Source organism: Camellia sinensis, chromosome 3 (assembly GCF_055761805.1).
Source record: "Camellia sinensis isolate YWXY chromosome 3, ASM5576180v1, whole genome shotgun sequence".
NCBI classification, from domain to species: domain Eukaryota; kingdom Viridiplantae; phylum Streptophyta; class Magnoliopsida; order Ericales; family Theaceae; genus Camellia; species Camellia sinensis.
In genome coordinates this window covers 98,004,431-98,032,002 of record NC_138963.1, presented here as the reverse complement: position 1 = coordinate 98,032,002, position 27,572 = coordinate 98,004,431, and the positions used below count along the sequence as shown (strand labels likewise).

The 27,572-nt window shown below is 41.0% G+C and overlaps 3 protein-coding genes across 4 annotated transcripts; 1 reads left to right on the top strand and 2 right to left on the bottom strand.

Moving 5' to 3' along the window:
• Window positions 1-833: 833 nt before the first annotated feature.
• Window positions 834-1,256, bottom strand: LOC145821713 (uncharacterized). Its single transcript, XM_082918265.1, has one exon. The coding sequence runs from the start codon at window positions 1,254-1,256 to the stop codon at window positions 834-836; it is 423 nt and encodes a 140-aa protein (XP_082774391.1).
• Window positions 1,257-4,127: 2,871 nt separating this feature from the next.
• LOC114263665 (uncharacterized) lies at window positions 4,128-19,321 on the top strand. Its single transcript, XM_082918264.1, has 2 exons — window positions 4,128-4,275; window positions 18,492-19,321. The coding sequence occupies exons 1-2, from the start codon at window positions 4,128-4,130 to the stop codon at window positions 19,319-19,321; spliced, it is 978 nt and encodes a 325-aa protein (XP_082774390.1).
• A 504-nt stretch (window positions 19,322-19,825) lies between these two features.
• LOC114263658 (putative polyol transporter 1) lies at window positions 19,826-22,586 on the bottom strand. Of its 2 annotated transcripts, none has more exons than XM_028204243.2 (3): window positions 22,237-22,586; window positions 21,274-21,636; window positions 19,826-21,150 (listed from the first exon to the last, which is right to left on the bottom strand). In XM_028204243.2, exons 1-3 carry the CDS (start codon window positions 22,385-22,387, stop codon window positions 20,039-20,041), a joined length of 1,626 nt encoding a protein of 541 aa, XP_028060044.2. In that variant the 5' UTR covers window positions 22,388-22,586; the 3' UTR covers window positions 19,826-20,038. The 2 variants fall into 2 exon arrangements, with proteins under 2 accessions (XP_028060044.2, XP_028060043.2); XM_028204242.2 differs by having other exon boundaries at window positions 21,274-21,657; window positions 22,237-22,529.
• Window positions 22,587-27,572: the final 4,986 nt, after the last annotated feature.

The following is a 27,572-nucleotide window of genomic DNA, read 5'->3' as shown; positions in this document are numbered from 1 at the left end:
AAAAAAAAAACCCTAGATTTAGGGGTACTAGGTGTTAGGGTTTCTAGAATACCATGATTACAATTCTTGAAAATGGGCTCCTCACATCTTCCTAGGGTGGCCGGCCACTGGGAAAGGAGATGGGGCATTTTTCTATTCAATTTAGGTATTAGGGACACATCTCCCAATGTATATGTATATATAGATCTCAAATTGATTGATGGTACCTATAATATAAAAGTACATGTACTAGTTTTGGGAAAATTCTTGAAATTAATAAAAGTAGTGAGGACTTGGAATTAAACTCATATATTGCAATTTTACTTATGTAGAATTAGATTAAATTAGGCTAAGGAACCTAATTTGGCTAGGATATTCCTGTTTTGATAAAAATAAAAATAAAAATACTAACCGACAAGATTCGAAATAATTCCAGGAACTGAGGGGCTTTAAGAAAATAATTCAAACATTAGGGTTTTTAAAGAAAATACATTTTTCAGGGGCTTCACAACCTATCCCCCTTAAAATAATTTTGTCCCCGAAATTCAACTACATACTGCCTTCGAAAAGTTCGAGATAGTTTGCCTTCACCCAATCCTGGCGTTCCCAAGTAGATTCCTCAATTCCCCGATGACGCCATAGCACTTTTACCAAGTGAACCGTTTTGCCTCTAAGGTTCTTCTCTCGACTATCTTGTATTGCTACCGGTCCTTCTTTAAATGTAGCATCTTTGTCAAGACTGATTTCTTCCCATTTGAGGACATGTGACGGGTCGGCGATGTATTTTCTTAACATAGATACATGGAAGACGTTGTGTATCCCTGCTAACTGCAGGAGTCGAGCTAGTCTTTATGCTACTTCGCCCACTCTTTCCAATAACTCAAAAGGCCCAATATCTCAAAAGGCCCAATATATCGTGGTGATAGTTTCCCCTTCCTTCCAAAACGTATGATTCCATGCCTAGGTTGCACCTTTAGGAACACGTCGCTGCCTACTTCAAACATCAATGGCCTTCTCCTCCTATCCGCATAATTCTTTTGACGGTCTTGAGCAGTCTTTAACTGTAGTCGGATCAATTTGACCTTGTCAGTAGTTTCTAGAACAAGTTTAGGTCCGATCAGATTTGCATCACCCACTTCCGTCCAACAAATCAGCGATCTACAAGGTCGTCCATATAATGCTTCAAAAGGCGCCATACCGATGATAGCTTGAAAGCTGTTGTTATAGGCGAATTCAATTAAAGGTAGGTGACGTTCCCAACTTCCTTGAAAATCCATTGCGCAAGCTCTCAACATATCTTCGAGTGTCTGGATGGTGCGTTCAGATTGTCCATCTGTTTGCGGGTGAAAGACGGTGCTAAAACATAACTCAGTACCAAGAGCTTTCTGCAGGCTTCCCCAAAATCGAGAGGTGAATCATGGATCACGATCTGACACAATAGATACCAGAATTCCATGTAGTCGAATGATCTCCCCAATTTAGAGCCTGCACATAGACTCTAAAGTGTCGGTCATCTTATATGGTAAGAAATGTGCTGACTTGGTGAGGCGATCCACTATTACCCATATAGCATCGCACCCTCTAGGTGACTTAGGCAACCCTGTCACAAAGTCCATCGTCACATACTCCCACTTCCATTCGGCTATTGGTAGAGGTTGCAACATTCCCCCGGTTTCTGATGTTCCGTCTTCACTTGTTGGCATGTTAGACATTTTGCTACAAATTTAGCCACTTCCTTCTTCATTGCATTCCACCAATACTGCCTCTTCAAATCTTTGTACATTTTAGTCCCTCCTGGATGTACTGCAAATGCAGAATGATGAATTTCCTTAAGTACCTTTTCTCTAAGCAACTCGTCACTTGGTACAAACAATCTACCTTGGTATCTTAAACTCCCATCGTGGTGAATTACCCAATCGAGCATTGGTTCTCCTACTTCCAGACGTCCCTTGATATAGGCTACCTCTTGATCGTGCTTCTGGGCCTCCATGATCTCATTCATCAACTTAGGCATCACCATCTGTGCACTAATATATGCTTTTGTATCTTGAGATTCTACTTGGATCCTGAATTCATTGAGTGTCTTAACCATATCCCATTCTTTGACGAAAATCTTAGCCATCATTCCTCTGCTCTTGCGACTTAGACCATTTGCTACTACATTGGCTTTACTGGGATGATATGAGAGAGTGAATTGGAAGTCCTCAAGATACTCCATCCATCGTCTCTGTCTCAAGTTAAGGTCCTTCTGTGTAAACAGATACTTCAAACTTTTGTGATCTGTGAAAATCTCAAATTGTTCCCCATACCGGTAATGTCGTCATTCCTTTAGGGCAAAAACTACGGCCGTTGACTCCAGGTCATGTGTTGGGTAGTTACGCTCATGAGGTTTCAACTGCCTGGATCCATACGCGACTACCTTTCCATTTTGCATGAGCACACAACCTAATCCTTCTTTAGACGCATCGCAATACACAGTGTACCCCACTTCCTGTTCTGGGATGGTCAAAATTGGCGCACTAGTTAACCTCTTCTTTAGCTCTTGGAAGGATTTTTCGCAAGCTTCGTCCCACTCATACTTTACTCCTTTTTGCATCAAACGAGTCATTGGTTTAGCTAGTTTGGAGAAATCTTGGATGAACCTTCAGTAATAACCGGCCAATCCTAAGAAACTGCAGATTTCTGATACGGTTTTCGGTTGTCTCCAATCTAATACTGCCTCCACCTTGGTTGGATCCACCACAATCCCATTCTCTGATACTACATGCCCTAAGAATTTCACTTCATTCAACCAGAACTTACATTTACTTGTCTTGGCATATAACCGATTATCCCTAAGAACTTGAAGGACAATCCTTAAATGTTGCTCATGCTCTTCTTCAGACCTTGAATATACCAAGATGTCATCAATGAACACCACTACAAACTGGTCAATATATGGTCTAGAAATCTTATTCATTAAGCTCATGAATACTGCCAGTGCATTGGTTAGTCCGAAGGGCATTACTACAAACTCATAGTGGCCATATCTAATACGAAAGGCAGTTTTTGGTATATCCTCCTCCTTGACTCGTAGTTGATGGTAACTTGACCTGAGATCAATCTTTGAATAGCACCTTGAGCCTTTAAGTTGGTCAAAAAGGTCATCAATCCTTGGGGGTGGGTATCGGTTCTTAATCGTGACTTGATTGAGTTGACAGTAATCGATACATAACCTCAATGACCCATCATTCTTTTTAGCAAACAACACGGGTGCTCCCCATGGCGAAGTACCTGGCCTAACGAATCCTCTCTCGAGCAACTCCTGTTGTTGTGTCTTTAATTCTCATAATTCTGCGGGTGCCATGCGATACGGGGCCATGGATATTGGGGTAGTTCCAGGTTGTAGCTCAATACTAAAGTCTACTTCTCGGGTTGGTGGAAATCCCGGTAATTTTGTAGGAAATACATCTGCATATTCACATACTACGTGCGAAAGTTCTAATTCTCCTTGGCCCTCCTCATTTAAAATCAAACTTGCTATCCTACCCCCAAGTTGATCGCGCCACTGCGTCCTACATTTCGTTGAAGCCATGGGGTCTTGTCTATCCCCCTTAAACTGGAAACGTGTTCCGTCATGCGTATGAGCTATATTACCTTCCTTTGACGGCAGTTGATCACTGCTTGGTGGGCAGACAACCAATCCATGCCAAAAATGATATCGAAGTCCGACATTTCCATGACACGAAGGTCACAAGTTAAGCGTAGGTTCGACATTCCTATCTTACAATCCTTACAGATCAATCTTATCCAAACGCATCCTCCCATAGGTGACATTATATTTAAGGCGGTTTCTAAGGGTTCTCCTACAAGTCCTAATGATTTAGCACAAGCAGAGGATATAAAAGAATGTGATGCACCAGTATCAAATAAAACATGCACCCAAGAATTGTATAGCACTAAATTACCCTCAATTATAGATGGGTCTGCTTCTTCCTCTTGCAAGGCAAAGACTCTGCCGATTGCCTTCTGGTTACCACTGGTCTTGGCATTCTGAGTTCCCCCACTCTTCTGGTGCTGCTGTCCAGTAGATCTTGTCTTGTTCGTCCAAGGCTTCTGCCCACCTAATGCCGGGGCATTTGCTCTGAAACCTCCTCCTTGGTACCCAGATGGAGGGAGTTGGGGGCATTCACTCTTTTTGTGCCCTAATTGTTGGCAATGAAAGCATTGGAGTTGTCCTGCCGGCCTTTGTTGATAGCCTCCCCTCTGGATCTATTGCTGCGGTTGCTGCTGTTGCTGTTGTGGTTGTGGCCTGGGGTAGGGATTTAAGGTCATGTTTACTCCCTGGTTCCTCTGAGGTCCAATAGACGCTTGACTCCCTCTCCGCTTGTTTCAAGCCTTTCTAGCGTCAGTTACTTCCCTTTCAGACTTTAATGTCGTTTCCAACACCTCGGCATATGAGTGGAGTCGTTGCGAAAGAACTCTTCCCCTGATTGTAAGGTCCAACCCCCACTCAAACATCCTTGCTTTCTCTCCATCATTCGCTACGTATCTAGTTGCGTAACAGGCTAACTCTTCAAATTTTACAGCATACTGGGTCACGGTCATATTTCCTTGTTCCAGGTTTTGGAATTCCTTGACTCGTTCTCGGTGGACCATATTTGGGAAATATGTATTTGGTAACAGCTCCCTGAACTAGTTCCATAATAGGCTCGCTACGTCACGAGTATTCTTAATTAACTCCCACCAGTGGTCAGCCTCATCATCAAGCTCGAATACTGCCAAAGCTATTCTATTAGTGGCCTCGGTTATGCCCATGGTGCCTAGCATTTTCCCTATTTGCCGAAGCCAATTTTCAACTACCTTTGGGTCCGGCACATCTGCGAACTTTGGGGGCCTCTGTTTTCGAAATTCAGAAAAGAGTCGAGTCCTTACTTGCCCTAGTTCTTCCAAAATTTGATGACCTAGGTTATTGGGGATATCAGCCCCTGCGGGAATAGGTCCGTGTTTGTAACGCCCACAAAATAATACATAAAAACCCACATCATTGGCATGCATAGACATAAATAATTAAAACTTAATTCCATTCATCAGAGTATTCCTTACAAATGTATTACATGTTGACAACAAAACTAAATGCCCAACGGCTTACAACTTTTCAAGGCAACACTTGGTTACACAAAAAAGAGTACTAACTCATATCATATTAAGCCCTTGGCCTGAATTTACATGTAATACAACAAATAACAAAGCAAAAAAAAAGAGTCTTCAACTCCTAAACCTCCCAAGCTATGTCCTTGGAGGTGGCATATCACCTGAACCTGAAAATGATGTCCCATATAGGGTGAGCCACAGCCCAGTAGAGATATACTAAACCAAATATAAACAATGACTAAAAGAATGGCATTAGATAGATGGTTAACACTTATAAACCAGTTACATCACAATACAGTTCCATGACACTTGTGTCCATGTTACATTTCATTTTTACTTACCCAAATCATTTCATATACATGGCTCAGAACCTGGCCAAACAATTCAATGAGACTATAACTCAAATACTAACACTTTCATATTTCACAATAGATAATATTATATTAAAACACTCCCATGCCTTCATATATGATATACAGATTTGCTATATCACTACTTCAATAGATACACATATTTGCTGTATCAATGGAGTACATCTCCTAACTCCTCCCAAACAAAGTCCGGTTTAGGAGTCCATCCCCTATCTTCCCTTAAACCATGGAGTACATCCTCTATCTCCTCTCACACAACACAATGTATATAAACACGTATCATATACAAGGTCAATCAATACATAAGTTTGATGTATTATACCAACGGTCATATTCGATGACATATTCAATGTGATTAGTTTCGGTTTTCCCTAATCAACATGCAGTGTCTACAACAATCAAGACTATCCTCCGCCGATAGCCCAAAGCAGATATTTCTAAACAGAACATAAATGCAACCACATATATAATATCAACATTTACCATAGGTGAGTGATAAATTAATCCAACTACACCATTTAATCACATAATTTTCTAATTTCATTATTCTCAACTCAATTTCACATTTCCCCAAATTAATTATACAAATTAATTATTTATTACAATTAGGGCATTTTCCCCATTTTTCCAATAATAGCCCTGAGGCTCATTTTTTACCCATAATCCATAAACAACCTCAATTTCAAGTCTATAACACAAATATGACTCAAACATGGAAAACCTCCCTTTTAGAAATTACAAAACAAACCCTAACTTTTCCAAAAATTACCCATCAACCCCAACATATCAAAATGCCAAAATTTAAAGACAAGGCTCATAAGATGGAGTAGGATATCCCTACCTCAAAATTAGAAGCCCAAATGAGAAGATGGTGAATACCCGAAATGCTCCAAATCCACAACTATTCAGATTAAAACGAAGCCCAAGCCACCCTCTAACTTTCTTACAAAGGACTTAGCGTAGGAACACACTAATAGGAGATAAAACCCTAGAGAGAAGGTGTGTAGAGAGAGAGAGAGCTCGGATCTAGTGTTTACACAAAAGAGAAGATGAAAAAGTGAAGTGTAAACCCGCTGCTGTCTACTGAAATAACATAGGCTCGCTCGAGCGAAGAATTGGTCGCTCGAGCGACCAGACACATGGAACTCTCGCTCGAGCGTAGAAAGTCTCGCTCGAACCAAGAATGCGAAGCTTCAGGTCTGCAACCCAGAAGCACGCTCGAGCGACAGAATGCTCGCTCGAGCGAAAAAACTCAAAACATATACCTCGCTCGCTCGAGCGAAGGAAAGCTCGCTCGAGCCAAGAAACACAACTCTCAGGTCTAGAATCAGACGCAGACGCAAGCTCGAGCGAAGGACCTCTCGCTCGAGCCACCAGACACAAAACTCAACTCTCGCTCGAGCGAACAAACCCTGGCTCGAGCGAAGGATCTAAAACAAAGATCTCGCTCAAGCGACAAAGTCTTCGCTCGAGCGAAGACACCAAAATCTGGGCAGCAACCATTTGCTCCCAATCAGACCCAACCTATAACAAACCTGCCCAACACATCCTATAACTCATAAATAAGGAATTAAAGGATAACAACAAGATATAACAACAGCCACAACTACAGAACATAAGTCCGAAACACTATACATAAATGGGTAAAACCCGGGATCGCTATAACCTCCCCCCTTAAAGAATTTCGTCCCCGAAATTAGGCACAAGTTTTCAAAAACAAGTTGTCCTCAATTTCCAACAATATTACGTTTCAATATTCAATAATTTGACCCATTACCGGTCATTCCATCTCTTACCAAGAGGCATTTCACAATATACAACTTCCAACGTGCATTAACAACATGCATTCATTTGAAATTTACCAATTTCAACATATATTCCAAAATTCAATTATATATTCAATGCCAAAAACATATTTGCATTTCTATAACATATTTAACATACACAATGTTAAAATGAACCTCCAATCTCAAGACATGATTCATAATACTTCCACAATATTTCTATAAACCAAACATATACAATGCTCTCAAGGTTTATCAATACAACAAGATATACAACATATGCTCATACATCCACAAATAGATCTGGATATTTCTCTCGGACCTCCAACTCATGTTCCCAAGTGGCTTCCTCCACCCCATGATGTTTTCATAAAACTTTTACCAAGGGAATGGTCTTGCCTCGCAAGACTTGATCCCGTCTATCCAAGACCCGAACCGGTCTCTCCTCATACGAGGCATCCTCGTCAACCTCCAAGTCGGTTCAATCCAATACATGCGATGGATCCAGCTCATACTTCCGAAGCATACTAACATGAAACACGTCATGAACTCCGGACAACTGCGGCGACAAAGCTAAACGATAGGCAACCTCACCAATCCTCTCAAGGATCTCAAAAGGGCCTATAAATCGAGGGGACGACTTCCCTCTCTTACCAAATCTCATCAAACCCCGCTTAGGTGATATCTTCAGAAACACGTGATCACCCACCTCAAATGCCAAAGGCCTCCTCCTACGGTCAGCATAACATTTTTGACGACTCTGGGCTGTAATAAGCCTCCTACGGATAAGCTCAACTTTCTCCGTCGTTTCCCTCACCAACTCTGGGCCCAACAAAGGTGCATCACCCACCTCGGCCCAACAAACTGGAGACCTACACGGTCGGCCATACAAGGCCTCAAACGGTGCCATACCGATACTTGACTGAAAACTGTTGTTGTAGGCAAACTCCACCAAGGGCAAGTGCCTCTCCCACGACCCACTAAAGTCAAGGACACAACCTCGAAGCATATCCTCAAGGATCTGAATGGTACGCTCAGACTGCCCGTCAGTCTGAGGATGATAAGCCATGCTAAAGGTCAACCTAGTGCCCAAGGCATTCTGCAAACTCTGCCACAACCTCGCAGTAAAACGGGGATCTCTATCTGAAACGATCGACACTAGGACCCCGTGCAACCTCATTATGTCCCAAATATACAAGTCGGCAAGATGATCTACTGAATCTCTCACACGCATAGGGATAAAGTGCGCCGACTTAGTCAACCGGTCTACAACTACCCAAATAGCATCACTACCCCGCTGAGTCCTCGGAAGACCTACAACGAAGTCCATAGTGACATGCTCCCACTTCCACTCGGCAATAGGCAAGGGTTGTAACAAACCCACTGGCCTCTGATGCTCGGCCTTCACTTGCTGACAAGTAAGGCACTTTGACACAAAGACTGGCACATATCTCTTTATACCCCGCCACCAAAACTGGCGACCCAAATCCCGATACATCTTAGTGCCTCCCGGATGCACCGCAAGGCGTGAATGGTGAAACTCTCGGAGTACCTCCTCTCGGCAAAACTCAGGTACAAATAAACAGTCTCGATATCTCACACTCAGGTCGGGATACACAGACAAACCCTTCTCAACCTTCCCACTGGAGATCTTCTCTCGGAGGGACTCTATCTTAGGGTCACCTCTCTGTGCCTCTGACACTCAAGTCACAAGTGTAGGTTACGCAACAACAGAAAGCAAGGCCGTAGCCTCAACGGATTCGCCCAAAAGCAAATCAAACTCGCCAAGTGCACACAACATCTCCCACTCCCGGATAGCTATACAAGCTACATCACTAATGGATTTTTTGCTAACGGCATCGGCCACAACATTGGCCTTCCTCGGATGATAATGCAACTCAAAGTCGTAATCCTCAATAAACTCCATCCACCTCCTCTACCTCAAGTTCAAGTCTTTCTGTGTAAACAGATATTTCAGACTCTTATGATCCGAGAATACTTCGAACGTCTCACCATAAAGGTAGTGCCTCCAAATCTTTAAGGCAAAAATCACAGCTGCTAACTCTAGGTCATGTGTAGGGTAATTCCTCTCATGTATTTTCAACTACCGCGAGCCATAGGCTACGACCTTCCCCTCTTGCATCAACACACAACCCAAACCCTCTTGTGAAGCATCACAATAAACTGCATAACCTAACCCTCTCTCCGGAATAATAAAAATCAGAGCGGTGGTCAATCTAACTTTCAACTCTTGGAACGACTTTTTACAAGTCTCACTCCATACAAACTTGACCCATTTCCGCGTCAATCTAGTCAATGACGAAGCTAGCCTGAAGAAATTCTTCACAAACCAGCGGTAATACCCAGCTAACCCCAGAAAACTGCGGATCTCAAAAACACTCTTAGGCTGTGCCCAATCCTACACTGCCTCAATCTTGGATGTATCAACAGACACCCCTTCCCTAGAAACCACATGGCCTAAGAACTTGACCTCTCCTAGCCAGAACTCACACTTCCCAAATTTGGCATACAGCCTATGGGCTCTAAGCAACTCAAGCACCACTCTCAAGTGTTCCTCGTGCTCCTCCTCAAAAGGCGAATAAATCAGAATGTCGTCCACGAAAACGACCACAAAGCAGTCTAGGAATTCCTGGAATATCTGATTCATCAAGTCCATAAAGACTGTCGGTGCATTGGTGAGTCCAAAAGGCATCACCAGAAACTCATAGTGGCCATACCGCGTACGGAATGTCGTCTTCGGAATATCCTCCTCCTTGACCCTCAACTGGTGGTAACTCGATCTCAAGTCTATCTTAGAGAACAATAGGAACCCTTCAACTGGTCAAACAAATCATCAATACGAGGCATAGGATACTTATTCTTGACCGTAGCCCGATTCAACTTCCGGTAATCAATGCAAAGTCTCAAGGCACCATCTTTCTTTTTAGCAAAGAGGGCCGGTGATCCCCACGGCGAAACACTAGGGCGAATAAAGCCCTTATCTAGCAACTCTTGGAGTTGAATCTTCAACTCACTCAACTCAGCTAGGGCAAAATGATAAGGTGCCATAGAAATCGACGCCGTGCCGGGCACTAGATCAATAGAGAACTCAATCTCTCGATAAGGTGGTAAGCTAACAAGGTCCTCGGGAAAAACATCCGAATACTTACAAACCACTCTCAGCAATACAGTCTGGGTCTCATCACACTCACCACTCATGAAGCTAGCGAGAAGACCACTAAGCTCATTCCGTCCTCGCGGATCATACACCGGTGGCAAAACACTACCAACCGGATCTCCCAAGAAATGGAAACAATCCCCGCTCACGGTACATACTGTGACCCTCTGACGGTAACAATCAATAACAGCCCGGTATGACGATAGCCAGTCCATACCCAAGATAACATCAAAACTTGACATAGGCATAACTACAAAAGGAAATGGAAGTCAGCGGTCGGCGACCTCTATATCACAGCCCCGACACCCCTGTTTCAAAATCAATTCACCTCCAACAGGTGATACAACACATATAGGAGATGCTAACTGTGCCAACTCCAACCCCAAAACAGATGCAAATGCAGCAGATAAAAAGGAATGGGATGCACCCGTATCAATCAACACATTAGCAACCGAGTTGCAAAACAAAAAGGTACATCTCACAACAGATGGAGCAGATACAAGGTCCTGCGCGGTAACAACATACATGAGCCCTTAAGGTTTCTGATCAACCTGCTCACCCCTAGGAGCAAAAGACGGCTGCATAGACTGGGATGACGAAGCTCTCTGATTGGCCCTCGAGGCTTGAACAGACTGCGCTGGCTGAAAACTCTGCATCTGCCTAGAACCAGACACAACTGATGTGGCACTCAACTACGAGGAAAACCTCTTCAGGTGCCCCGCCTGACCACACTGATAACAAGATAGTGGCTGACCTCTGCCCTGACTCTGGCTCTGAGGTCGAGCCGAAGATGCAGCAGCTCTCTGACCTCCTCCCCTCTGCGGGCAAGCTGGAGACTTGTGGCCCAACTGACCACATTTGTAACAAGTCATATCTCCCTGACTGCCTCTCCCAGAACCTGCACTCGGCACTGGAAAGGTAGATCTGGCAAAACCACCCTGAGACTGCTAAGGGTTAGAACCCCTCTGTCTCCTGCCATCACCCTGGCCATCTTGACTCCTCTTGGAGCCCCTCAATTTCTCCTCCTCCTCATGCATCATAATCTCCATATGAGCCGTAGCGTCCACAAGGCACCTATACTTCCGATTCATAGACCCACCAACTCTCATCTTGAGCCCGTGCCTCAATTTCCTCTCAAACTTGAGACAATGACGTTCTTCTGACGCCACAAGCTCAGGTGCAAACCTGGACAGACTAGTAAATGTGGCCTCAAACTCGGCCACTGATGAACTCAGCTGCTTTAGCTGGCAGAACTGATCTCTCAACTTCTCCCTGACAGCGGGAGACAGAAACTTCTCCTGGAAAGCATCTACAAAGGCTTCCCAAGTGCCACCAATACTACCCCTCGTAAACTTCCACCACTGACCCGTATCTCCCTTTAGCTGGAAAGACGCCAAGGCCACCTTCAAAGTCCCGTCTTCGATGCCAAGTATCTCAAACGTCTTAGTCATCTGCTCTAACCACTTATCAGCCTTAAGTGGCTCTTTCGGATTCCCCAAAAACTCATCCGGATTAGACTGGAAAAACTCCCTCTTCAGAAAGGAAGGCCCTGCATCAACAACCTAGGCCTGAACTGGAGCCTGAACTGGATTCTTAGCTCTGAGGATACCTATGGATTCCCTGAATGCTCTTGCTATCTCGCTGACTAAGGTACCCATAGCCTGCTGACCCACTGGCCCGGCCATATTGGCCTGGCCAATACCCTCTTGCTGTGCCGGAATCTCATCCGGTAAAGGCATCTCCTGCCTACCACGCCTATCGCATCTACCCCCACGTCCTCATCCTCGTCCTGACATCCTAATAAAGGTAACGAAGAACATTAGCACATTCACAAATGTGCTGAAGCTATAACACTCGCGTCCTAATACAATGGACAACAATAATTCACTCCACATAAGCACATAATCACATAAGCACTTACGAATTTCATTTCCGGATAATGACAGTCCCGAGGCGTTACTAGTGTTCCAGTTATAAACAACATTGATCAAGTGCTTTCCCAATAGGACTCCCAGAAACCCAAGGGTCCAATCAACATCCCATAAACTAAATTCCATACCCATATATTCACGTAAACATGTTATCACACAAGCACATAACATTATACCTAAGTCTCTAACAAGCAAGACAAACCCATTGTGGTATTAACCACTTCCCGCGTACCCAAAGTATTCGAACCCAGTACGCTCTGATACCAAGTTGTAATGCCCTCAAAATAATACATAAAAATCCACATCATTGACATGCATAGACATAAGTAAATAAAACTTAATTCCATTCATCAGAGTATTCCTTACAAATGTATTACATGTTGACAACAAAACTAAATGCCCAACAGCTTACAACTTTCCAAGCCAACACTTGGTTACACAAAAAAGAGTACTAACTCATATCATATTAATCCCTTGGCCTGAATTTACATGTAATACAACAAAATAACAAAGCAACAAAAAGAGTCTTCAACTCCTAAACCTCCCAAGCTATGTCCTTGGAGGTGGCATATCACTTGGACCTGAAAATGATGTCCCATATAGGGTGAGCCACAGCCCAGTAGAGATATACTAAACCAAATATAAACAATGACTAAAAGAATGGCATTAGATAGATGGTTAACACTTATAAACCAATTACATCACAATACAGTTCCATGACACTTGTGTCCATGTTACATTTCATTTTTACTTATCCAAATCATTTCATATACATGGCTCAAAACCTGGCCAAACAATTCAATGAGACTATAACTCAAATACTAACACTTTCATATTTCACAATAGATATACATATTTGCTGTATCAATAATATATTAAAACACTCCCATACTTCATATATGATATACAGATTTGCTATATCACTACTTCAATAGATACACATATTTGCTGTATCAATGGAGTACATCCCCTATCTTCTCCCAAACAAAGTCCGGTTTAGGAGTCCATCCCCTATCTTCCCCTAAACCGTGGAGTACATCCCCTATCTCCTCCCACACAACACAATGTATATAAACACGTATCATATACAAGGTCAATCAATACATAAGTTTGATGTATTATACCAACAGTCATATTCGATGACATATTCAATGTGATTAGTTTCGGTTTTCCCTAATCAACATGCAGTGTCTACAACAATCAAGACTATCCTCCACCGATAGCCCAATGCAGATATTTCTAAACAGAACATAAATGCAACAATAGAAATAATATCAACATTTACCATAGGTGAGTGATAAATTAATCCAACTACACCATTTAATCACATAATTTCCCAATTTCATTATTCTCAACTCAATTTCACATTTCCCCAAATTAATTATACAAATTAATTATTTATTACAATTAGGGCATTTTTCCCCTTTTTTCAATAATAGACCTGAGGCTCATTTTTCACCCATAATCCATAAACAACCTCCATTTCAAGTCTATAACACAAATATGACTCAAACATGGAAAACCCCTCTTTTAGAAATTACAAAACAAACCCTAACTTTTCTAAAAATTACCCAACAACCCCAACATATCAAAATGCCAAAATTTAAAGACAAAACTCATAGGATAGAGTAGGATATCCCTACCTCGAAATTAGAAGCCCAAAGGAAAAGATGGTGAATACCCGAAATGCTCCAAATCCACAACTATTCAGATTAAAACGAAGCCCAAGCCACCCTCTAACTTTCTTACAAAGGACTTAGCGTAGGAACACACTAATAGGAGATGAAACCCTAGAGAGAAGGTGTGTAGAAAGAGAGAGCTTGGATCTAGGGTTTACACAAAAGAGAAGATGAAAAAGTGAAGTGTAAACCCATTGCTGTCTACTGATATAACACAGGCTCGCTCGAGCGAAGGATTGGTCGCTCAAGCGACCAGACACATGGAACTCTCGCTCGAGCGTAGAAAGTCTCGCTCGAGCCAAGAATGCGAAGCTTCAGGTCTGCAACCCAGAAGCACGCTCGAGCGACAGAATGCTCGCTCAAGCGAAGAAACTCAAAACATACACCTCGTTCGCTCGAGCGAAGGAAAGCTCGCTCAAGCCAAGAAACACAGCTCTCAGGTCCAGAATCAGACGCAGACGCAAGCTCAAGCGAAGGACCTCTCGCTCGAGCCACCAGACACAAAACTCAACTCTCGCTCGAGCGAACAAACCATGGCTCGAGCGAAGGATCTAAAACAAAGATCTCGCTCGAGCGACAAAGTCCTCTCTCGAGCAAAGACACCAAAATCTGGGCAGCAACCATTTGCTCCCAATCACACCCAACCTGTAACAAACCTGCCCAACACATTCTATAACTCATTAATAAGGAATTAAAGGATAACAACAAGATATAACAATAGCCAATACTACGGAACATATGTCCGGAACACTGTACATAAAGGGGTAAAACCCGGGATCGCTATAGTGTTGGTTTCTGGGACGGTTTCGTGCATTGTTGCTGGTTTCGGTATAACCATTAGCTCGTGTGCCCACCGTTCTGTTCATGGCACGTGGTGAGTTAGTTTTCAGTTTTAGAGAATCTTACTACTTAGATTTGAAATAAAGGTTCAGTTTCCGTAGGGTGTACTAAAGCAAGTAACAGTCAACAACATAGATGAACACATCATTCATATATTATAATAGTCATTATTACAAAAGGGCTCCTAAATCGGAATTACATTCAAGGGGCATCTACGCATTACGAAGTTCAAGCTATCTTATTCTAAGGATCCCCATCAGTGGATCTTACAAAAGTCTAGTTTTACTATTCCTCGAACTAGTTCTCGTTTCCCGACCAATCAAAGTCTTCTTCTGGATCTTCCTCAGCGAAGTCAGTTGCTTGGTCCAGAGAGCAGGGGGTGTACCTTGGTGAGGGGGGATTGTGTTTAGATGACACCTCTATAGGGTAGGCTTGGGTTGCCCCTTGCTGTTCAGGTGGCTGCTCCATATCCATTGGTTGATTGTTGCCTGGCCCCTAATAACAAGATTCGTAGCTTTCAGCCTGAGTCGGTGGTCGATGGTATGCTATGGTGGTCAAAGCTCAGTGTATCAGGGAGTCCATCCTCTGATCATCTTGCTCCATTCGGATCGCCTTCTTCGCTACCCGACTTGAAAATTGTAGGCGGCGCCATACCAGGGACCTCTTCTACTCCCTAGTATAGCAGGAGTACTCCATTTTCACCTTACATATCTCTGTTTTGATCATTTCCTCGGCGGCACTTGTACAGCGTCGGCGGCTAAAGTAGGGGCTGATAGACAATACCCTTCTTTCTTACATACGGAAAGTACCCCACGAGTCAAAACTGAGGTTGCGTCCTAAATAGTCTGCCGATGACATCCTAAGGTGGAAAAGATTTTTATTTGTTAGTCTTATTTAAATATAATAGCGTGATAGAATCAAATAAGATAAAGGGGTAAGGGCTTCTAGAGTCGCATATTGGGTTGCACGGGTTAAGGGTTGAACCTATGCTCTGATACCAAGTTGTGACGCCCCGAATCTACACTATAGGTTGCAATCAAGGGAGAGTCACTAATGAGTCCCATGGTCAATAACCAAGTAAGATCCCAGATCGCCGAAGGAGTCAAATTAGCCTCCCTTCTATGTCCGGCTTTCTTAGGCAACGTATTACCCTTTTGACAGATCTTAAAAGGTATTGACACAAGGTTTCATAAGCAACGATAAGGTTCATACATATAGAATATAAGTACATAACAACCATGAATATCCTTAATTTTAAAAACTTGTTCCATTACATTACATCCCAAAAAGAAAATTTAAATCTTCATATGAGTCTTACAAAATATCAAAAGAAATTTCTAACTTTCCTAAGATAGCCAAAAGTCTTTGAAGGTTTCAAACTCGTCGTCTCCAACTATAAGCTCCTCTTCGGCACCTGACATGATACGCCGTGAGCTTTGAATGCCCAGTAAACACACGCACACCCCGTCTCTTTTTCCCAGTCCAAAACACAATTACAAGTATAACATCAAGTAGTAAAGCATGATGCTCAACTAAATAAATAAAGGGTTATAAGTTAGGTGTTAGTAAACTAGAAATCTCCCAAAGAGATTTCGTCCTCCTAACCACAAGAATCGGACGCAGATTATTTGGTATGCCCCTTCTTTTGTTGCTTTATTGCAGAACTAACCTCGGATGCCTACCAACGATTATATACCGCCAACCGAAGGGTCTCAAAAGAGACGGTAATAATGGGCCTTGCCCAAATCCCTCCTCACACCAAACTACCTAGGGTCCGAATACAACCGCTCCGTTCAAGGGTTCCAAAAATCACTTGCGCAAGACTTTAACTTCTGAATAGGGAACGCATCCCAACAATCTATACATCACACATTATCATCTTTTCACACCTCAAAAGATCGAAAACCCAATACCATCCCAATTACGTTTTTTGTGGAGTTAAATGTTTTAATTCAAGGTTAGACCAACTTAACGAGATAATAATATCCACATAAGCATGCATCATTAAGATAAAGAAGATAAAGAACATAACCATAACACGTACAATATCATGCCAAGATATGATCATAAGCTAATAAGCATTTTCATGATCACAAGAGCATAAAACACCCATGCATAACAAAATTTTTAGATTCGATATCACATAAGGATTAGAATGAAAAGGACTATTTTAGATTTTTCACCAGAATCGACCTTCCTATAGTTCATATAGAATTTAATCTAGTTTTCCAAGCATATTTCGGAAATGGGATAGCTTTTCTAGATTTTAAGTTATTTAGAAAACACTTCAGCGCTATCCAGATTCGTCGACCGTTACGAAAATTTGATTTTCTTGTAAGCCACCCACTGTTTTTCAATGAAACCAATTTTAGTTGAAAGCGAACTCCTTAAGGAAGATTTGACATAAAATAGAGGTCCAGAATAATTTTCTACATTTTTCTAGAAATTTTGAAAGGTTGCTGAGAAAACAGATTCTAAGGCACAATACACAAAACAAGGAGATTTGTGAGAAAAGAGATCTACTACGGGAAAATTTTCATTTCTTTTGTGATGAAAACATGCTAACTAACATATATTAAACTCAAAAAATTTCCTTGAAGGTGTGCCTTTGGAAAGTTTGAGAGATTGGTATGAAAAAGATAGTTTTGTACCGAAATGAGGGAAACTACAAGAGAGGTAGAATCATGGCTCAACTCTTATCATTTTTAACACAAGGAAATCATTAATAACACATCTGAAAACAAGGTTTAGAACCCTTAAGAGCATGTATTTGAAAAAAGGAAAATGAAAGAAAGAATTGTGTTGTGGCTTACTTGCTAGGCTTGAACAAGATTGCTCTCCTCTTCCTTCCTCTCCCTCTCAAGACTTCTCTCTTGCTCTTCTTTCTCTCCTCTAGGCCAAATGTGTGTGTGAGTGTGTTGCTTGTGTTTGCCATGCTAGGGAGTGGGGGTATTTATAGGCAAATTTTGGTGTAAAATGACATAAAGGCCCACTAGTTGGAATTGGATGGAAAAGTTAGGATTTACTTGGAGTCTAATGGAATAGGAGTGATTAGGGAGCTTAATCATGGGATTAGATAATATCTAGTTCGTTCCTAGTTGAAATGAAACTAGTATTGGAAACAAAACCCTAGATTTAGGGGTACTAGGTGTTAAGGTTTCTAGAATACCATGATTACAATTCTTGAAAATGGGCTCCTCACATCTTCCTAGGGTGGCTAGCCATTGGGAAGGGAGATGGGGCATTTTTCTATTCAATTTAGGTACTAAGGACACATCCCCCAATGTATATGTATATATAGATCTCAAATTGATTGATGGTACCTATAATATAAAAGTACATGTACTAGTTTTGGAGAAATTCTTGAAATTAATAAAAGTAGTGAGGACTTGGAATTAAACTCATGTATTGGAATTTTACTTATGTAGAATTAGATTAAATTAGGCTAATGAACCTAATTTGGCTAGGATATTCCTGTTTTAATAAAAATAAAAATAAAAATGCTAACCGACAAGATTCGAAATAATTCCAGGAACTAAGGGGCTTTAAGAAAATAATTCAAACATTAGGGTTTTTAAAGAGAATACATTTTTCAGGGTCTTCACAAGAGAGGATCCATTTTTGGTGGGATACATGGTTGTTGAATGAAAAGTTGAAGGATGTTTTCCCTAGGCTTTTCAGTTTATCTGAGATTAAAGATGGTTCATTAAAGCCATTGGTTCAAAACAGAGAAGCAGCAGGGGAGTGGAATTTTTCATTCAAAAGACCTTTAAAAGCTTGGGAAGAGAAGGATATCAGAAGACTTATTGAGGTGTTGAATGCTATCCCCAATTTATGGGTCAATGTAGATGACCAGGTTAGGTGGATTGCAGATTCGTCTGGCTCTTTCTCAGTTTCATCTGCTAGAAGAAGGTGTGAGGTTAATCATGGCCCATCTATCGGTATTACTAAATTGTTGTGGGGTAATGGTACACCACCAAAGGTTAAGTTCTTTCATTGGTTGGCATGGAAGGGAAGAGTGAAAACAACAGCATACCTTCAAAGGATAAGAGTTCTGAATTCTAGTGTCAACAATCTTTGTCCATTTTGTAAGGAGGAAGTGGAATCTCTAAATCACATAATTTTATACTATCCTTTGGTATGGAGTTTATGGTGTGAAATTTTGGAATGGTGGAATTTATCTTGGGTTATACCAAGGTCTATTGGAGGCCTTTTGGAGTGGTGGTCTGGTATGAGTTTCAACAGATTCGAAAGAAGGTTATGGCAGTCTATTCTTTTTACTTTCGTGTGGTCTGTATGGAAGATCAGAAATGAGTGTGTGTTTCAAGGAGTTAATCTATATTTCAGGGGACTTGGGGAGATTTTTAAAATTAGAAGTGCTTTATGGTTGAAATATAACACAGTAGGTGCGCCTTATTCTGTGTAGGATGCGGTCTTTAATCTGTAGCAATTGAGATTTTGTTCAAGACAACAAAGATGTTGCAAAGATCAGGGATGATTTATGGGCTGTGAGGGTGGGATGCAGGGTGTGGTGATTGGTGGTTGCTCTTTATCTTGTCTGTTTGGTTAGGTGTCATGGTGGGCGTTTTGTGTGATTGGTGAGTGCTTTTGTTTTGTCTGTTGTTTTGGTTTGTTTATGTTCTTATCAACATTTTGTCTTTGAGTTTACATTTGATCGGATGTCTCTCTTGATACTAACTCAGTTGAAATTAGGATAGGATGCTTGGATAATATTGCTCTTGATCTTTTCTTTATTAATGTTTGTTTATATGTAACGTATATTTGTCATCATCAATAAAAAAAATTTCTTTACCGATCAAAAATAAATAAATAAACAAACAGAGTGTTAGCAACATGGAGCATCTCATGACTACTGCCACACACTCATATAAAAGTACAACAAATCTCAGTACATCCACCAATATCAAAATTGGAAAATAAAACTTTTTCTGTCTTCAATGTTATGCTACTACAATTTTTCTTCTTGTCAACCGTATATGATCAGTGACATTTTCTTTCACTTTTACTTTTTTTTTTTTTTTTTTTTTTTCAAGTGATAATTTAGAAGTACTGAAATGAAAACACATATGGTAAATAACATGAAAGCTAGTCATTGTTTGGCAAACCCATCTTTAACCTAATCCTAACATCTAGCCTTAGTTGTTCCTAACTGAATCTGGCCATTACTGTTACCCTTATCATCGTTACCATCACCGGTACTATTGACTCCTTTTTTGTTTTTCTCCAATTCTCTTATGGTTGACCTCCACCTAAAGAAAGTGCCAAACAATGCTTGCATTTCTTCAAGGGTTTTACCCTGTGTTTCTGGAAGTAACGTGTAAAAGAACACCCAACCAACCATGGCAACTCCCATGAAGAGAAAGAAGGCACCACCTATGGTAATGGCTTTGTAGAGAGAGAGAAAAGTCATCGATATAATTCCACTCATTACACGATTAGCTGCCACTCCCAAGCTTGTTCCTTGTGCCCGCAGTCTCAGTGGAAAAATCTCCGAGCTGTAGACCCACGTGATGGGCCCCATCCCAATCGAGAACGTGGCAACATATGCTAGGACTGACGTGATCGCCAAAGCAACGGCCCAGATCAATTTCTTCTCCGAGTGATCTATAATAGACAAACTCACCCCTAGAGTCGCCAGGGACACGACCATACCCGCAACGCTGGTCAAAAGTAATGGTCTTCGCCCGATCCGATCAAGTAAAAATGTTGCCACGAGAATGAACAGAGTCTTGACAAATCCAACGGCCACCGTGGCGAGTAGCTTGAGGTTTACGTTTGTTATACCCGCCTTCTCGAATATTTTCGGGCTGTACAAAACGACAGCGTCTATGCCAGACGTTTGTTGGAAGAAGTGAATTCCTACGCCGGCGAGCAGGATGTGCTTGACTGTCGGCGTCGGGTGGAGGAATAGATCCTTCCAAACATCTTCGCCGTGACTCCTTTTCGACACATGAACGACGTCGTCGTTGCACTCCTCTGGAATTCCGGCGGCTTCCTTTATGTCGGCGAGCCTCAGCTGAGCCTCCTCTTTGGAGTTGGAGGTCTTGTCCAGAACTCGCTTGGCGTCTCCCAGCCGACCTTGTAAAACGAGCCACCGTGGCGATTCCGGCATGGCGAGGACCCCCAACGCCAAGAACACCGAGGGAATCACTCCGACTCCGAGCATGAATCGCCATCCTAAGTGAAGTGGAAGCTTCGAGAACGCATAGTTTGATACATATCCCAGCAATATACCTAAAAATGAAAAGATTTTTTTTATTATTTTTTTTAAATTTACTGTGTGTACTACATAGTTTTGTATGTATATATATATATTTGGTTTGTATAGGATGAGAAAGAAATAGGAATGATATATACCGGCGTTGCCGAAGACTTCGGGGAAAGAGACGAGGAAGCCACGACAGTCGGCCGGGGAGAGCTCGGCGGTGTAGACGGGGGCGATCATGATGGCGTATCCAGCGCCGATGCCGGCTACGAAGCGACCGACCATGAGGAAGGCGTAGTTGGTGGCGAAGCCCATGAGGATGGCTCCCACGAAGAAGATGGCGGAGGCGACAACGATGGTGTACCGGCGCCCCACCCAATCGGAGGTTCGGCCGGCGGCGGCGGAACCGAGGAGGCAATAGATGTTGAGGATGCCCATCAGGATTTCCAGCTGCACGTCCGAGATCTTCAGGTCATCCTTGATGAACGGTCCTGCTCCGCTCATCACCCCAATATCTGCACATATTTGTTTGTTTCCTTTTGAAAATTACAAATAACAATCACCTTATTTGTATCATAACTCAAGATTGACTTTTAAAAAAATTAAAATATTTTGTTTTTCATATTTTTTTTTTATTTTTATTAAATTTTTTAATATTTTAACTAGATTTTATAATTTTTAAATATATCTAACATAAAATATATTTAAAAAATATAATATATGTAAAAAAAATTACTAAATATCAAAAATACAAAAAAAATTAATATATTTTTTATATTCTTATATATTTATTAAATTTTTAAAATATTTTTTTATCTTTCATGTACATTTAAGTAAGGTACATTTAAAAAAATAAAAAAAAAATTATTTAAAATTTTAAAAATATTCACTCCACGAAAAATGCAGTGAATAGTTTTTGTTTTTTTTTTTTTTTTTGGGTGGAAAAACAAACAAAGGTGGGTTTTTCATTCAGAAAAATAATTTTCTCAAAAACAGTTTTCCAAATCAACTTGTCATGAAAACAGAAAATGAAAAGGATATGCACAACCAATACTTTGAAAGAAAGAAGCATATCTTTAGAGAGTGTAAAGAAGTGTATGGATGGTAAAACTCACCATAACCAATTAACATGGAAGTCATGGAAGCTAAAATAGCACAAGCAAAGGCATACTTGTTTCGTTTTGGTGTCTCCGGTGGATCGAGGCCTGGAATGGGTATTTGAGTTTGGCTGGAAAACCCATTGTTCTGAGGCTTCCGGTCAGCCATCTTTAAAAGAGAGAGAGAGAGAGAGAGAGAGGATGTGGGTATTTCTGGTTACAGATATTATTGGAAATTCAAATGGATATGCACAGAGGTTATATGGAGAGTTGTTTTGTTCTTGTGTTGCTGTGGTGTGGTGGGTTAAGCTATGGCTGTGCAGTATAAATAGACACACTGATGAGCATACCTTATCATTGATGATGATGATGATGCGATTATAAATTAGGAAAATATTTTAGAACTCTAAAATAAGCGCTTGAAAGAATTTTATTAATTTGTTTTTTTGTTTTTTTTGTTTTTTTTGATCACTACCAAATAAAATTTTATTTACAGCTCTATATTTAGAACTTACTATCACTGTCGTATAAATTATAATACATCACGAGATGAGTTTGGCTCTCGGAGAGTTTTTTTTTTTCGTCACCAAATTACATGATAATTCAATTTGATATTTATTTGTTAAAATAATAAAATTTAATATTTTTTATTATATTTTTAAAAATAACTTGATATTTATCAAGTGATAAATATTGTGAATAATATTCTATGAACATCAATAATTTCAAATAGTCACTGTTCACTCATTTTTTCATTCTTGGTACATATTTAAATTGGTACTCACATTGGATTGCATATTTGCATAAAGCATCACAAAATCCTTTAGCATCTCCTACAAATCGTTGTCCCACGTGTATAATATCATCGGCCCAAGGGCTTGACAATAATTTCTTCTCCTTATCGTGACAAAATTTCTAGAGCGCATCAATTTCTTTCGCACTCCCAACACGCAGTGACCGACAGCTACTAGACTAGCTAACTTTACTTTTCAATTCAACAACAATCTTTACATATTGAACTTCCATTGATTTGGCAAGTAAAAACATATTACACCTATTAATCTCCTTATGGAACTCATTATTATCTAAATTACACCTATTAATCTCAGGTAGTTGATAGAATAATTTGTTGGGTATATCTCCTTATTGGAGTGTGGAACCTAATTAGTTTTAGAAAAAGAATTTAATTTGGTTTAGTATTAATTATAATATATTTTTTATATATTATATTTAATTTTTGGAGACCCAATCCAATTTGGAAACAACTAAGGTTTGATAATAAACCCTAGATTCACAATATATAAAATATTGTTTATATGTTTCCATGAGGCTGTGCCAGAAGGTTTTTTGGAAAATCAATTTGGTGGAATAGTGCTGCCGTTGATATACTGTAGTTAATCAATCAATTCGTGGCTTTGGAATTACTTTGTGGAGCAGCAGTCAATTTGGTAGTGTAAAGGAAAATTCCAAGGTTTTTTTTGATTGATTTGGGTTGTTATTTTTTTGGTCTTCAACTCTGGTTCTGAAGATTTTAGTTCTTCTATTTGGTGAGATCTTTCCTCTTGTTTATTTGTGATTATTTGAAATTCACCTAAGGGTGGTTTGTGAGACCATTCGTGTCTCGTTTGTAATCGTTTGGAAACTTATTTGGTTGATAGTGGAATCGGATTTTGATCCCGTGGCCGTACCTTACATTAAGGGAACCACGTAAAAATTCTTGTGTTGCTTTTGATTTAATTTTTTCGCATTAGCTTTTATTCCCATTGATTGATTTACTTGTGGGGAATCACATCGATTTTTCCTAATAGCTGGTATCAGAGCTTACGGTTTATTTGGGTCTATTTATTTGTGTAAATCAGTGGAGGGGAATGTGGGTCGTATGTCTAGCTTCAATGGAAGCAATTGGGTAACTTGAAAAACTAAAATGGAGGACCTATTATTTTGTAAAGATTTGTATGGACCCATTGAGGGTGATAGTGGCAAACCCGAGGGTATGAAAGATGATGAATGGAATAGGCTTAATCGAAAAGCCGTTGGTGTTATCCGTCAATGGATTAATGACAGTGTGTTTCATCATGTTGCTACTAAAACTTCGGCACATGATTTATGGAAAAAATTAGAGGGCCTTTATGATAGGAAATCAGCCACAAATAAAGCTTTTCTGTTTCGTAAGTTGGTTAATTTAAAATATAAAGAGGGCAGCCATATTCCAGAACATCTGAATGAAATAAAGAGTATTGTTAACCAACTTGCTTCTATGAAAATTGTTTTTGATGATGAGTTGCAGGCTTTGATACTACTTAGTTCTTTGCCCGAAAGTTAGGAGACTTTGGTTGTGACGGTTAGTAATTCGGCACCTAATGGAGTTGTCACAATGGGCCAAGTCACTAGTAGCTTGTTGAATGAAGAAACTAGAAGAAAATCAACGGTTTCCTCTCATTCGAAAGCATTTGTTGTGAGAAGCCGAAGCAAAACAAGGGGGAGGAGTAAGACTCCTCGTGATTGTGATCAAAGCCGTGACAAATCAAAAGATGGTTCTTTTTCAAAGAAAGACATTGAGTGCCATTATTGCCATGAGAAAGGGCACATGAAGCGAGAATGCCGAAAGCTCAAGAATAAGGAGAAAAGGCGTGACAAAAGTGTGGACAAGAAGCAAGAAGACACAACGGCAGTTACTACTGATGATCTCATGGTCATTTGTGAAGATGATTGTATCAATTTTGTGGGCCAAGAGAGTAATTGGATGATTGATTCTGGTGCTTCTTTTTATGTGACTTCTCGAGTTGATTTTTTCACTACCTACACCGAAAGAGATTATGGTTTTGTTCGAATGGGTAATGAAGGTTTGTCCAAGATTATTGGCATGGGTGATGTTTGCTTGGAAACAAATTTGGACTGCAAGTTGTTGCTTAAAGATGTGAGGCATGTTGTAGCCGTCCCCGAACGCCCCGGGAGGAACGAGCTCCCGTTCCATTCATTTTGGGGTCACTACAGCTCAGGACTCTCAAATTTGTCACGGTTCTAAATCTGAACCAAAGAGTCCAAATCCGGTAAATCGTTTTGAGAAAACAGATTTTGAAAGAAGTGCCAAACATGGACTGCTTTGCCATATACAAAGTCGCCACCTAAATGTTTTTTTATGGGAAATTTAGGAAACCCTGACTCGGTGCCAAAGGCCACGTGTCCGTCATCACCAAAGTTGCCTCGGCTCGGGAACTTGGGTACGATTGGGGAAGGTCACTTCGTGAGCACCCCCGCTCGCCCGGTCAGAGACCGGCCTCTACTAACCATGTTATCTATTTTTGAAAACATTGTATGTTCTTATTCTGGTTATTAGCCTAGGTTACTATGTGATGCACACAGCATACAAGTATAGACTGAGTCGATTGAATTGGAGCAAAACATTTCGTGTTTGTTTTTGAAAGATGGTTTGCTACTCGCAAGTAGGCTTAAAATACAGATTTTGCCACCCTCAGATGGGCTTAGGAAAAGATGGTTTTGCCACTATCTAGTGGGCTTAAAACTCACAGTCAATGATTTGTTCCAATTTAAACAACCCAACCTTCACCCACAGGCATTCAGGCAGTTATATCACATAAGCAAATAGCCTCATGGTAAGCATGCTATCATGGCATTCACTCACACGCATGCAAGGTTGCTAAAGCATAAAGCTCACCGGGTACTCCAAGCCAAAAAAGAGACTACATTAGAAATCATGCATGATCCTAAGTATACAGAAATGCCTAATGCATTACATGCAAAAAATGCAAACTATAGCAGGCTCGGCTATTCTAAACATGGCATATGGAATGCTACAGCTAACATGTATTCAACTTGGAATTGAAATACAAATGCAGTTAGTATGATGCGCCAAGCCCGGTGCATGCAAAACAGATGAATGATGCAAACATGCTGTCATACTATATGCTAATTGAAATATGCCATAGTCTAACCATCATAAGCGGATAAAGAAAAGGGAGAAAGACGTCGGGTTGGAAGACATACAACACACACACGCACACTTATTACAGTTGTGCCCTCGCGCAGAGGGTCCGAATAAATATACAGTCCCGAATAAAAGAATATTACAGTCCGAATATTACAGTCCGAATAATATACAAATTCCTAATTAATTAAACAAATTAACTAAGAAAGCTGTAAAACTGGCGTGCAAGCCAGGGACTGCCTTGCTCCTGATGAATGATGCATGTCTGGGCTGCCTTGCGCGGAAATCCACTGGGATGCCCCAATTAGCCTCTGTTTACACCTTTTCTTGAAATGCGCGCCAAACTCCAAAAAGTTGCTGGTTCTTCATTTTGCTGCAACAGAGAGCAGGAAAGGGGCATGGCAATGTATTTTCACAGATATATGCATGCCTCGATCCTCGTGCCACCAATCACGCATATCGATGCATGATGGAAAAGGAGTCAAAATGTGCAACTTAATATAGAATGAATGCACGTGTAAACACAACAAGAACCTAACTCCATCATGGGTAATCCGGAGTGTCGGTGACTGGGAATTGAGACACGTTCCGTCACTCGGAGTACGAAACGCACCTCGTTTCCCGTGCCCGGGCTAACTCCTATCCCGAACACGATGCAATATGCATGACATGCATGAAATGCAACTAAGATATAATCCAGTATGCACAATGCTATGAAAATGAGATGCCTCAAAATGCGTGCACACGGGCACGCAAACTGAGAAAATGACATGAATGCGATCTAAGATACAACCTAGTATGTACTATGCTGTGAAAATGAGATGCCTCGAAATGCGTGCACACGGGCACGCAAACTAAAAAAATGACAGAATGCGATCTAAGATACAACCTAGTATGCACTATGCTGTGAAAATGAGATGCCTCGAAATGCGTGCACACGGGCACGCAAACCGAGAAAACGGCATATGCAATGCAATTTGGCTAAAATGGCATACAGAATGCAACATGGACTTATACTAACGTGAGAGACCCTCAGCCACACTCACATAAGAAGCCGGTGGATGAAAATGAAGTGCCTCGAAATGCGTGCACACGGGCATGCAAACCGAGACAATGGCATACGCAATGCAATAGCATGGAAATGGCATATAAAATGCAACATGGACTTATACTAGCATGAGAGAGCCTCAGCCACACTCACATAAGAGGCCGATGGATGAAAATGAAGTGCCTCGAAATGCGTGCACACGGGCACGTAAACCGAGGCAATGGCGTACGCAATGCAATAGCATGGAAATGGCATATAAAATGTAACATGGACTTACAATAACATGAGAGAGCCTCAGCCACACTCATATAAGAGGCCGATGGATGAAAATGAAGTGCCTCGAAATGCGTGCACACGGGC

Bases quoted from the DNA above. Each gene is read 5' to 3' on its own strand.
- LOC114263658 (XM_028204242.2), bottom strand. From the start codon at position 22,387: ATGGCTGACCGGAAGCCTCAGAACAATGGGTTTTCCAGCCAAACTCAA. The intron at 21,658-22,236 runs GTGAGTTTTACC...AATTTTCAAAAG, and splicing joins TTCCATGTTAATTGGTTATG to GAAACAAACAAATATGTGCA. The intron at 21,151-21,273 runs GTATATATCATT...TTTCATTTTTAG, and splicing joins CGAAGTCTTCGGCAACGCCG to GTATATTGCTGGGATATGTA.
- LOC145821713 (XM_082918265.1), bottom strand. From the start codon at position 1,256: ATGGATTTTCAAGGAAGTTGGGAACGTCACCTACCTTTAATTGAATTC.
- LOC114263665 (XM_082918264.1), top strand. From the start codon at position 4,128: ATGGAGGGAGTTGGGGGCATTCACTCTTTTTGTGCCCTAATTGTTGGC. The intron at 4,276-18,491 runs GTAGGGATTTAA...TACATTTTTCAG, and splicing joins TGTTGTGGTTGTGGCCTGGG to GGTCTTCACAAGAGAGGATC.